The 11,999-nt window shown below is 43.3% G+C and overlaps 1 protein-coding gene across 3 annotated transcripts; it reads right to left on the minus strand.

The window, feature by feature from the left end:
* Positions 1–95: 95 nt before the first annotated feature.
* LOC310825590 (angiopoietin-related protein 5-like) lies at positions 96–11,996 on the minus strand (the record flags this gene model as incomplete). 3 transcript variants are annotated; one of them, XM_083699457.1, is made up of 8 exons in its annotated part: positions 96–155; positions 1,223–1,449; positions 3,192–3,377; positions 4,112–4,244; positions 5,099–5,190; positions 7,130–7,154; positions 8,157–8,239; positions 11,761–11,962. In XM_083699457.1, the coding sequence occupies 8 exons, from the start codon at positions 11,810–11,812 to the stop codon at positions 147–149; spliced, it is 807 nt and encodes a 268-aa protein (XP_083555583.1). In that variant the 3' UTR covers positions 96–146. The 3 variants fall into 3 exon arrangements, with proteins under 3 accessions (XP_083555583.1, XP_083555581.1, XP_083555582.1); XM_083699455.1 differs by lacking the exon at positions 7,130–7,154 and having other exon boundaries at positions 1,237–1,449; positions 5,099–5,226; positions 8,154–8,239; positions 11,761–11,996; XM_083699456.1 differs by having other exon boundaries at positions 96–1,449.
* Positions 11,997–11,999: the final 3 nt, after the last annotated feature.

The following is an 11,999-nucleotide window of genomic DNA, read 5'->3' on the forward strand; positions in this document are numbered from 1 at the left end:
TTAACATCACTCTCAGGAAACAGATTGAGAATAAGAGCAGCAACCCAGTGGAACAGGAGGTTAAAGCACAACTAGTGATGGCCACAGACTCAAGGTTATAACTGGAATGAATCAATCGGTTTATTGGTGTACAAAGGTTAATGGCCTTATGAAATCTGAAAAAAAGCAAATGGCATATTCTGAAAATTGAAGGAAATAAAGCAACAGAGGAATGTGATATAAATTGCATTGCATAAACCAATTCATGGTTCAATGGAATGCACTAATCATTGCATTGACAACAGCAATCAGAGTTAATGACATTGTCTCCTAAATTCCTCCAGCCCATTTAGTTGTAAAATCCAAATTCTAAATTCTTCTAGCTTTGGTAACAACATACTTTTATTCTATCTAGGGCAGTAGGTGAGGATTTTGCGGCCTCCATTCAGCTGGGCAAAGCATACAAAGCTGAGCAGATATCAAGCAACAGTAATAAAACATCCCTACCCACTAAAAAAATAAAATAAAAAGTAGCTTGGTTCTTGTGTGCAGTCCTAGCAGCAAAGAAGCCTGCAATTGTTTTGCCCAGGAAGAAAATGGTGGGGGAGCGAGATGTTCATCCAAGCAGCACACAAAACGGCTTGGTTTTTGCCAGGAGGAGAAATTCCATAAAATTTGAAATTTGGTGCAACTATTTGGGGAATAATCAAAGAGGGAAATTAACTGGTGGGGACCTGTTGCACTGCTAAGGCACAGATGCCACATCTCTACTGTCTTGCCTGTTACCAAGCAAGGTCTTTAATCTTACTTCCCCCTTTTTCATCCTCTCTCTTTGCATTGGGGTTTGATGGAAATATGGGTGGGTTCCAATCTAATTTGTTCTACAGGGGACAGTAGAAGTACGTTTGGATTATGAATGCACTAAAATATATGTTCCTTATTGTTCCTTATTACTGAAATGGTTTTGGCAAGAAGGGGGGACTACGTCTACTGAAAAACTAGAAAGACTTCAACAATCAATTAGCAGAAACTTCATTTCTTAGATCAGTCAGACTTGCTACTTAATTATATGTTACATACGCAGCGATTTGGGATGGTTTAGTACTAAAATTGCTGCAGAAAGGGAAATGAACTCGCAAGCCATCTCAGACTGGAGAGTCTGACATTGTTACAGCTAAGTACATTTTATCTTGAGTTCACTAAATAGCAGTGAATCAATATTACTCCATGTTTTCCAGTACACGCCAGATACCCAACCTCTACAGCTGTCTTTGGGATGCCACATCCCGTTGAGGTCCGCCATGCCGCAGTTACTGAACCACCACCCAGAACCGTAGAGCTCGCCAGCGCAGCTGTCGAAGGCTTCATCGCCCACAAAACAGGGGCCACAGTCGTCATTGTCACTATCAACCGCACTGAAGAAATTGCCATCTTGATTCTCAGAGGGTTCACGCCCTCTGAATGCATCTCCTAAACCAAAAAAAACAACAACCCTAAATTTTAGTCTCGTTAATTGCCTGCATCGGGGTATCTGGGGCAAAGAGAGACAAATTCTTATTGGCTTACTGGTATAATTTGTTTTTCTTCAAGCATTGTCCACACTACTTCTGCTTTTATATTTTTCGTAAAATAATTCTAACTGCCATAACCCTGGGGATGTCAACCTGACAACACACCAAAACAAATACACATGTTTTTCAAAGAACAGTAGGCTGTTCTTGGAGCTTTTACAAACTATTGAACTCCCTGGTGATTTAACACGCCTTTTTACAATCTTAACCACGTTGCGATTAGGAGGTGTCAGTCTAGAGCAGCTGGCATTCTCCACTTGGCTCTGAAACTGCCTCATGGTAACTAAAACACCCTTGCAAAATATAGTGTGAATCAAATTAGCAGGTGTTTGCTTCAACGCAACCCTAAATTTGTATTGTTTGGTTATCTGAAGAAAAGCAACAAGAGTAGTATGGGCTGAAGCAAGTGTGGGGAGCCTTCAGTCCTTCAGAAGTTACTGAACTACAAGGCTCATTTGGTCGAGCAAGCATGGTTATTTAAGGTTGATGAGAGATGTAGAGAAACAACATTTAAAGGGCCAAAAGCTTCCCGCACATGAACTGAAGGTGTAGAAGTGGTAAGATGTCCCTTGTCAAGTGCCAGAACCTGTGTAGCATCTAAATGGAAGCAACTGGAACACTCACCTTCACAATACAGTGGTGCCCCGCAAGACGAACGCCTCGCAAGACGGAAAACTCGCTAGACGAAAGAGTTTTCTGTTTTGGAGGTGCTTCGCAAAACAAATTTCCTATGGGCTTGCTTCGCAAGACGAAAATGTCTCGCGAGTTCCTGCAGGTTTTTTTCCCTCCCCCCCCCCTTCTAATCCGCTAAGCCGCTAATAGCGCTAATCCGCTAAGCCGTCAATGGGCTTGCTTCGCAAAATGAAAAAACCGCTAGGCGAAGAGACTCGCGGAACGGATTCTTTTCATCTTGCGAGGCACCACTGTACTGTATACCCACACTCTTTGTTCTCTCCCCTCTAAAATAATTGTATAATTCTTATTTTTTTACCAAATATAAAATCTATGAACAGATAGAACCCAACTGGGGCCATTGCTCTCATTTAAGTATTTTGATCCAGAAGATGATTTTCAGAGGGATTTCCCTTTTTGCCCTGCAGACCCTCTCCATTTTCCACTGTGTCCTGGGGAGGGGGTTCCCCAGATCATGTAAGCTGTTTTTCTAGGGGTGTTAGGGGGAGGGGGAATCGGCAAAAATTACCTCTCCCATTAGAAGAGGTATCCCCAGGATCAAAATTAATTTTGAAAGTGCAGTTGGGTAAGAACCATATATGAGTTGTATGTACATTTCCCCTTTCCTTTGTATTAAAATTATTTTCAATTACAAAATATACCGATACTTCTTTCAACTTAATGCTAAAATTATGCTTATATCCAGCCACTACACACCTATCTAAAGGCAGCTGTATTTATTTAAAACCATGAATGCATTGCTACCAGGCCAGAGTGACTCTAAGTAGCTACAATGGCTCTGGAAGGTTAATCCTGCCTGAGAAGCTGCTTCAGGAAAATCAGAATTTTATTCCAGGGGTGCAACCTACCAATAATGTCTTTGTTTTCCAGCTTGCTGGACCCAATTTTGAGAGATGCTAAACTGGTAAACATGGGAGTCATTGCACACATCATCACTGAATCTCTTACCCACATTCCCTCTGTATTGCCCCAAAGAAAGGCGGTATTTTTCATCTTCGTTGCCAATTTCAAAGGTCTTGTATACAGCATAGCCTTTCTTCCCTTTGCAGTTTCTCATGTCCACTCGGAGCTCACATTTTTTGTCTCTCTGGTGGGTCAGAGCATGAATGTAGACAAGCCCTAGCCAATGTTCAACTGGAAAATATAAAGTTGTGTTTTCATGTATCCATCACCAATTGTACATCATCTTGAATGGGAAATAAACGCCTGCAGTTTTGAGAGCCACAACAGTTTTCAGCTTCCTACTTAGGGATGTGCATGGCACAGTGGTCTAAACCACAGAGCCTAGGGCTTGCCGATCAGAAGGTCGGCAGTTCGAATCCCCACAACGGGGTGAGTTCCCGTTGTTCAGTCCCAGCTCCTGTCAACCTAGCAGTTCCAAAGCACGTCAAAGTGAAAGTAGATAAATAGGTACCACTCCAGCGGGAAGGTAAACAGCGTTTCTGTGTGCTGCTCTGCTTCGGCAGAAGCGGCTTAGTCATGCTGGCATCATGACCCGGAAGCTGTACATCGGCTCCCTCAGTCAATAAAGCAAGATGAGTGCTACAACCCCAGAGTCATCTGCAACTGGACGTAACGGTCAGGGGTACCTTTACCTTTACTTTCTACTTGTGCGTACATGGGCAAGGATCATAGCAGAGACTTTTGAATGTGGAAGGTCCCAGGTTCAATCCTTGCCACGTCTTGAAAATAATTAGGTGGCAAAATGGGATGGGGCAAAAGATCTCTGCCTGAGACCTTTGAGAAATTCTGCACATGTAGGTTGGTTGTTGAAGTCAATCAATAAGATCCATTTGTGCACATAGTGTGACGTCTAAAGGTAAGTCCACAGATCAAAAGATTTTAGTTGAGGGGAATAATTTACTTACATTCAACATGGCCAAATCCTTTTTCATATTCAGACATCCATCTCCGAAAGTTCTCAGGTCCACCATACACCCCTTCTCCATTGCGTCGCTGGATAACAGTCCATCCACCATCGTATCTCTTTTCACAGAATACCTAGAAATTTACGTTGGTAGGTAACCAATCTGAATTATAGGATTCTAAACACAATTGACTATCAAAAGTGGGCAAAGGGAGCCAGATGGCTTTCCTTAAGAGTGTGTGAGCTGTGGCACCATCATCCTGGCACTCGCCCATCAAAACTCCTGCAAAGTCTGACCAGAGACAACAGGAGTCTAGGGCTCACCTGTATGCACAAAGGCAGGCCTTAAGGTAACCTGAGGCTGTTTAGGACTTTTCAGGTTAGTATCAGCACTTTAATCTGAAGCCAGAAACCAATAGGTTACCAGTGAACCTGGTGTTGGGTCGGTGTAATATGATTCAGCCATGCTGCACTAACCAACAATCTTATGACTGTATTTTGAACCAAATGGCATTTCCAAAATATCTAGATACCCCCCATGGAGAGAACATTGTAACCAACTTGGATGCAATTAGGGTACGAGTCAGAATTGCCTTCACTGGGTATGGCCAGACCTGGCAAACCAGATGAAACTTATAAAATATGGCCACAAACACAACTTGAAAATTCAAGGACAATGGTGGCTCCAGATGTACACCTAAGCTGCACACTTGACCTTTCAGAGGAAGTTTGGAGGCAGGTTGTACATCACCTGCCAGCTCTCTCAATTGACTGAATTAAGTTCTCCTTCCCCCTTGCAGACATTAGTTCGAGTTTCCAATGCCTCTCCGGGATCAGATTATGGAAGTAAGAGGTAGAGCTGTGTGCCATCAGTATACAGGCCCAGACCTCCAGATCATGCAGTTGTTCAGAAGACAAGGCATTTGTAAAAACAGGGGCTCTCAATAACACCTGTGGCTCAGAATGTAATTGTAGAACCATACCTTACCTCAAAAGCCTTATGAAAATGCTTTGGTTTGATCCAGTAAACGCCGCTGGGGAGAGATGCATTGGCAGCAAATATTGCTGTGCAATCAGGTCCTGTAATGGAAAGAATGAGTAAGTCTGATGAGATTCCTGCGGCTCAGAATGTGTGAACAGCAAAATGGAGCCCTGGAATTAAGGGCAGAAGCCGGTTGATAATAAGGTGGAACCTGATGGAATAAGGGCAAAGCTCAGTGGTACCTGATGAGAGTCAAGAGAGTGGGTGGCTGGGCTTAGGGATGTGTAAATCTGTCAGTTTCAGTTTCTCTGGGTTTCTTCCCATCTTGAGTTCAGTTCTCTACATTTTTATATCAACTAACAAAAGTTCTTTTTAAAAAATCCTTATGAAAATGCATCAGCGTTTAAGCATTAATTTCTCCCAGTATACACCCTGATATGCTGTTTTGCCTAATACATACATTTTAGTCAATCCATTTCCCCAAATATAACCTATAATTGCATGCTATTTTGCTAATACATGCTTTTATGCACACTGAACCTTAGCGTATGCATTTTTGCACAAATTACTAGGCACTGCAAAATTCATAGAGTGCAATTTTCAAAGGCTGGATGTGTTTCAGTTCCTCTATTGTTTTAGAAATTGCGGTTCACCTTTATATGTGAACTGAAGATAAAATCTTCCCCACCCCTAGCTGTGCTTGAGGGAAGTGGGGTGAAGCAAATGGCAAAAAGTAATTACTAATTGCATCCAAATATGTAATTACCTATTCTGGTATATTTTGGGGTATTATGAGCCAAGCATGATTTGTTTCAGAAACTTGGGAATTCATGCATTCAACTGAACTTCCAAAGACTCTTCCCCGATAGTGTAGGTTTCTCAGATAGAAACATATTCAGCCAATGTGTGCAGAATCTCCTGCCAGACCTCCCTGTTAAAGATGCAAAGTTTGGGAATGAAGCTGGCGGAGATGGAGACACTGGAGGCTGAGATAGCATGTGTGGGCCCAATTCTTCCTCCATGGGTTTTCCAATGAACACCCAAATAAGGTTTAAAGTGTGAGAGACCAGTTTCATAGCCTCCTTGCTCCTAGTTTTTCAGCTGTAACTGTATCTAGCTTGGATAAGATCACAGGCCGAAATGATCCATCTTGTTTTCTTAAGGCTGATGATACTTAAGCAAAAACCTGAGCCAGGAATTTTGTGGATTGGCCATATTTTGTCCTTCACACAGGCTGTGTCAGGGTGTGTTTCCTCCCCGGTCCTTGAAGGATCAAACAGCGGTACTTAATTTCAGAGTGATGCAGCACATAGGAATAGCTTCCATTAAGTGCTGTTAATGAAATGCCACTCAGCTGCAGCAGTACATGCAGAGAAGAAGAAGAAGTCATTCTCCAGCTCTTTTCCTTCCTTATTATCTCTGCTATCAGCCGCTTTTCTGACTGAAGCGTACATCAATGCGAGGAATAAGATCTCTAGCCACTGATGCTTGCAAAGGCCATCAGAACCACCAAAATACTATATAACACTTAATTAAAAAGCAAATAATCCCATCCCCCACTATGTCACATCTTGCCCTGTTTTTCGCAATGACCAACCTCTCCTGTGTTTTCACCACTTTGCTTCCTCTTAAAACTGGTTACAGGCAGTAAAGAGGCTCTGCACTGCAGGGGTTAGACTAGATGACCCCTGGGGTCCCTTCCCAACTCTACAAACAATTATATGACTCTCCATTCAGTTTATTTTATAAGACATCTGAAGGCAGCCCTGTTTAGGGAAGTTTTTAATATTTAATGCTGTATTGTTTTTAACACTCGATTGGAAGCTGCCAAGAGTGGCTGGGGAAACTCAGCCAGATGGGCAGGATGTAAATAATTATTATTATTATTATTATTATTATTATTATTATTATTATTATTATTAGCTATCGTGAATCAAGGCCCCAGTCACATGTTTATCAAACAGAGATGTGCCCCCACATTGCATGAAAATAGGTTAATAATCATTAAAATATGAACAACAACAAAAAAACACCTACCTTGAGCCACCCGCCGTGGTTGTGCCTGCAGAGATCAAATTATGTTTATATTAGACCGCTAGAAACACTGTAAAAATGAAATTTTCTAACTTTACTTATGTACAAAGTTAAAAACCATTCCTGTGTCTTCATGCAAAAACATCTCTCCCCCCCAAAAAAAAAACCCCACTGCTGTACAAAAGTTTATATTTGAGATAAGCAGACCTTACACCAGTGCTGTCTTTCATTTTGGAGAAAGGTGGAAATCTGCAACTCCCTTGCACCTTTTTGCCACAGGACTGCTCTCCCCTCTCTCTCTGCTCAGCCTTCCCCAATCTGTGGCCCTCCAGGTGATGTTGGACTCCAATTTTCAGCAGCACAGCCAATGGCCAGGAAGCTGTAGTCCAACACCTGGAGGGGATCAGGCTAGGAATTGTTGCTCTAGTAGTTTCACCTGGAGGACAGCCAGAAAACTGAGTTTTTAAAGGGGTATTTCCAGATGAAAGGAAGTTATTTCCTCTCCAGTTAGGTAACTTGTGCGGCAGTCTTCTTTAGCAAAGACTGGCATTCAGAATAAACTCCTTCTGCCACATTTCCTCTCATTCATTCTCTGCTGTTTCCATACTGCCAGAGGCATCGCAGCCAGACAGTAAAAGGGAGGCCCAGTCAAAGAAGTAAAGCGTCAATATTTGGCTTTTCTGCTTCAACCTGGGGTGGGGAATCTCTGGATCAGGGGTCAGCTGTGGTCCTCCAGGCCTCTCTACCCCACTCTCTCTCACCCTCCCTAAGCCACACCCCCTCATTCAGACCACTCCCCTCCCCAGGCCTGCTCCACACCCTGCTCAGGTGCCTCCACCTTGCTGGAATGTGTCCCTGAACCATGATTATGCCTCTTGCTTACCTGGCTAAGAGCCACGTCCTTTGCTCTACCTGCTTTTGCATCTGGCTCCAGTCCCAGAAGGTCCCCCACAACAATGTGACCCTCAAATGGACAAAAAATTCCCTGCCCTTGGGCGTCAATGAAAGTGGCAATAGATTTGTTTACTACCTTTGTCCCGGCTTGCTGAAAATCCAGAATTAATAAAACCCCCGCAATGCTCTTGATCTGGAAACAGAGGTTCATTCTCATAACTGAAATAAATAAATAATAATAATAATAATAATAATAATAATAATAATAATACAGTATAGCTATTGCTTTCCATAGCAAAGTTCAGCTTATATTTCAGAAACCATAGAATCACTACAGCACATACTTGTGGTTCCCAGTTAGCCAAGTACTGCAGGCCCCTTGTTTTCAAAAGCCAAACCATGGACCCCCTATTTTTGAAAATGTTGATATTTCTATGGTAGCTTTTGGTGAATTTACTATGGCAGTTTCCTAAGAACAGGGTTGACAGTTGTCGGAGGAAACTTGGTTATCAAAATACAGGTACCTGAATGTCTTGGCAAACATACACACTTTTAATCTGGGGGAGGGGGACAACATTGGGGGGAGCTCTAATTTCGCCTGGAGAGCTGGTCCAGTGAGAGTCCAGGCTGGTCCAGTGAGAGCTGGACCATAAAGAAGGCTGATCGCCGAAGAATTGATGCTTTTGAATTATGGTGCTGGAGGAGACTCTTGAGAGTCCCATGGACTGCAAGAAGATGAAGAAGAAGAGTTTGGATTTGATATCCCGCCTTTCACTCCCTTTAAGGAGTCTCAAAGCGGCTAACATTCTCCTTTCCCTTCCTCCCCCACAACAAACACTCTGTGAGGTGAGTGGGGCTGAGAGACTTCAAAGAAGTGTGACTGGCCCAAGGTCACCCAGCAGCTGCATGTGGAGGAGTGGAGACTCGAACCCGGTTCCCCAGATTACGAGACTACCGCTCTTAACCACTACACCACACTGGCTCTCAAGATCAAACCTATCCATTCTGAAGGAAATCAGCCCTGAGTGCTCACTGGAAGGACAGATCCTGAAGCTGAGACTCCAATATTTTGGCCACCTCATGAGAAGAGAAGACTCCCTGGAAAAGACCCTGATGTTGGGAAAGATGGAGGGCACAAGGAGAAGGTGACGACAGAGGATGAGATGGTTGGATAGTGTTCTCGAAGCTACCAGCATGAGTTTGACCAAACTGCAGGAGGCAATGGAAGACAGGAGTGCCTGGCGTGCTCTGATCCATGGGGTCATGAGGAGTGGGACACGACTAAACGACAACAACAGTGCCAGGTGGGTCTAAGGCAAGCCAACAGCTAGGAACCAGAAGCCATGAGGCCAGCAAGCCAGTCAGGACCAAGGAGAAGTCATAATTGTAGGGGAAGCTAGGTGGCAAGAGTCAAGGAGCAAGCCTAGACTGAAGTCAGAGGCAGAGGATAAACCTGGAAGTGGGGTTAAGGAGCAAGCCAGAGACCTTGCTGCTCAAGCAAAGCTCAGGTAGAACAGGAAGCTCTCTTACAATCCTTCCAATTCAGGTGAATTCAGCAGTGAGCATGGAGGGCAGTCAGTCCAGGGCCTGATGGTACATTTTAAATATAGTACATGCTGCTCACAAACTCCCACATCACATTTAAATTAGCCCTATGGTAAAAACCCCAGATTCACAATACTATATCCACAAGGAAGAATTCTGTCAAGGAAACAGAAGGAGAGTCATTAGGGGACATTAATGGCAAGTGAATAAAGAGGGGTAGGACATCTCCATTAATTACCAGAATTACATGTTTATAAAAAGAATCAGAGGGATGCTGCAACTATCACATCTAGGATCATACAGAAGCATTAATCTCATTTTGTCTCTGTCTGAAATGTAAGACTGGTGATAGATCATCCAGCAACAACAGAGGCAAATAACAGTCATGACTGCTCTTGTAACATTTTACAGTTATAAATTTGCTGGTGTGATAAATGAGTGTCTGTATATGTCTGTCTGGTCACCGATTTGGCACAGACAATGCGAGTTATACTGCGTCAAGAACTAAATTGAGAGAGGAGGAAATAAGAGATCAGATCCTATGTATTTCTCTGCAAACATGTAATCCACTTCCCACTTACCTGGAAGTTAACTAGACTGAACACAATGGGACTTACTTCAGAGTAGATATGTACAGGATGGTGCTATGAAGTTCCTTCTCCACAATGCTAAGACTAAGAATGGTTATTAAACAGGAAAAACAACAGACAGCAAATACTCTCCACTATGCATAAAATCCCTCCAGATTCACATTAGCAGAACAAGATTTTTGAACACCCACCCCCAAATAAAACACACACAAACTTGCTAGTGAAACCTTTGTCTCGGGTCCACGCCCAAGCACACTTGATCACCTTTCCAGTAGGATTTCCAGAAGGGGAAGACTGTGTTACTTTGCTGCTACAAACCCAACAGAATGTCTAACGGCAACTTAAAGACTAACAAATGTATTATGGCATAAGCTTTTGTGGACCAGAGCCCACTTCAGCAGATGCATTATCCTAAATTAGCAGATAAATTGGCTGGGATGGGCAGCAGGGGGAGGAGCGGAGAAGGAAGTGAGGTTATAGGCAAACACAAAAAGTTAGGTTATAGGTAAACACAAAAAGTACAGACTGTGACAATTACATTTAATGTAATTGTCACAGGCTGTACTTTTTCTGGTTTCCGCTAATCTCATTGTTTATAACCTCTACCTCTCTCCCAAAGCATCTGTATAGACCTGCCAGTTTAGCCTAGCAACATGTCTGTACAAAAACAAATGCCTTAAGTAAATCATTAAACCTGGACCCAAACTTAGTCAAGCTTAGAGTGAACGTACTGGAATTAATAGAGCTGAATAGTTACAACTAACTTCAATCCCATTGATTTCAATGGGTCTAAAAGGTAAAGGTACCTCTGCCCGTACGGACCAGTCTTGACAGACTCTGGGGTTGTGCGCCCATCTCACTCAAGAGGCCAGGGGCCAGTGCTGTCCGGAGACACTTCCGGGTCACGTGGCCAGCGTGACAAAGCTGCATCTGGCGAGTCAGAGCCGCACACGGAAACGCCGTTTACCTTCCCGCTGGTAAGCGGTCCCTATTTATCTACTTGCACCCGGAGGTGCTTTCGAACTGCTAGGTTGGCAGGCGCTGGGACTGAGCAGCGGGAGCGCACCCCGCCGCAGGGATTCGAACCGCCGACCTTTCGATCGGCAAGTCCTAGGCGCTGAGGCTTTAACCCACAGCGCCACCTGCGTCCCTGGGTCTACTAAGTGCCAAAATCTGGATCCAAACAGTCTCCCAGGTAGTTACACAAATCTCTGTTGTTATTTCCCCCAGTAGATGACAATACATCTCTTTCTGAGACAAGCAGCTCCTAGATTTGGTACAGATGTGTGCAAAGGAGACCCAAAATGCAATGATTGCTCTTCACACACAATGTATTTATGGCAATATATGGCTAGAACGAAAGGAAAATACAAAGTTTCTACTTATGTGCCATTTCTGATCAATGTCTCTTTATGAATGATGGGGAAAAGGTACAAATGTGTAAATAATTACTGATATTTTAATGCTGATGTCTGATTGTATTTCATTGCATCTGGGACTGCAGAAGCAAAGGGGAAAGGGCCTCCAACTGCTATGCCAGCAAAAATGCCACCAAGGGAAGATCAGCCTGCCCCCAACTGCATATAACACCCATTCATAACTCACCACCTATAGAAATGCTCTCTTCCCATCTTTTCTCTTTTTTCCTGCATGTCATTGTGAGCCTGATTGTCAGTGCCTATCTTTCTCTCTCTAAAAAAACGACACAAGCCTTTTTGGGGAGACAATCCTCTGAAAAGTGGGGTGAAATACCGTAAATAAGTAATTAACAAAGACCCAGAAACTTCAGCATTGGATTTTTCAGAAATATCATGACTGTGAGTAGTGAACATTTTAATCATTTC

The sequence above is a fragment of the Podarcis gaigeae genome, assembly GCF_964106915.1.
Source record: "Podarcis gaigeae genome assembly, chromosome: 10".
NCBI classification, from domain to species: Eukaryota; Metazoa; Chordata; class Lepidosauria; order Squamata; family Lacertidae; genus Podarcis; species Podarcis gaigeae.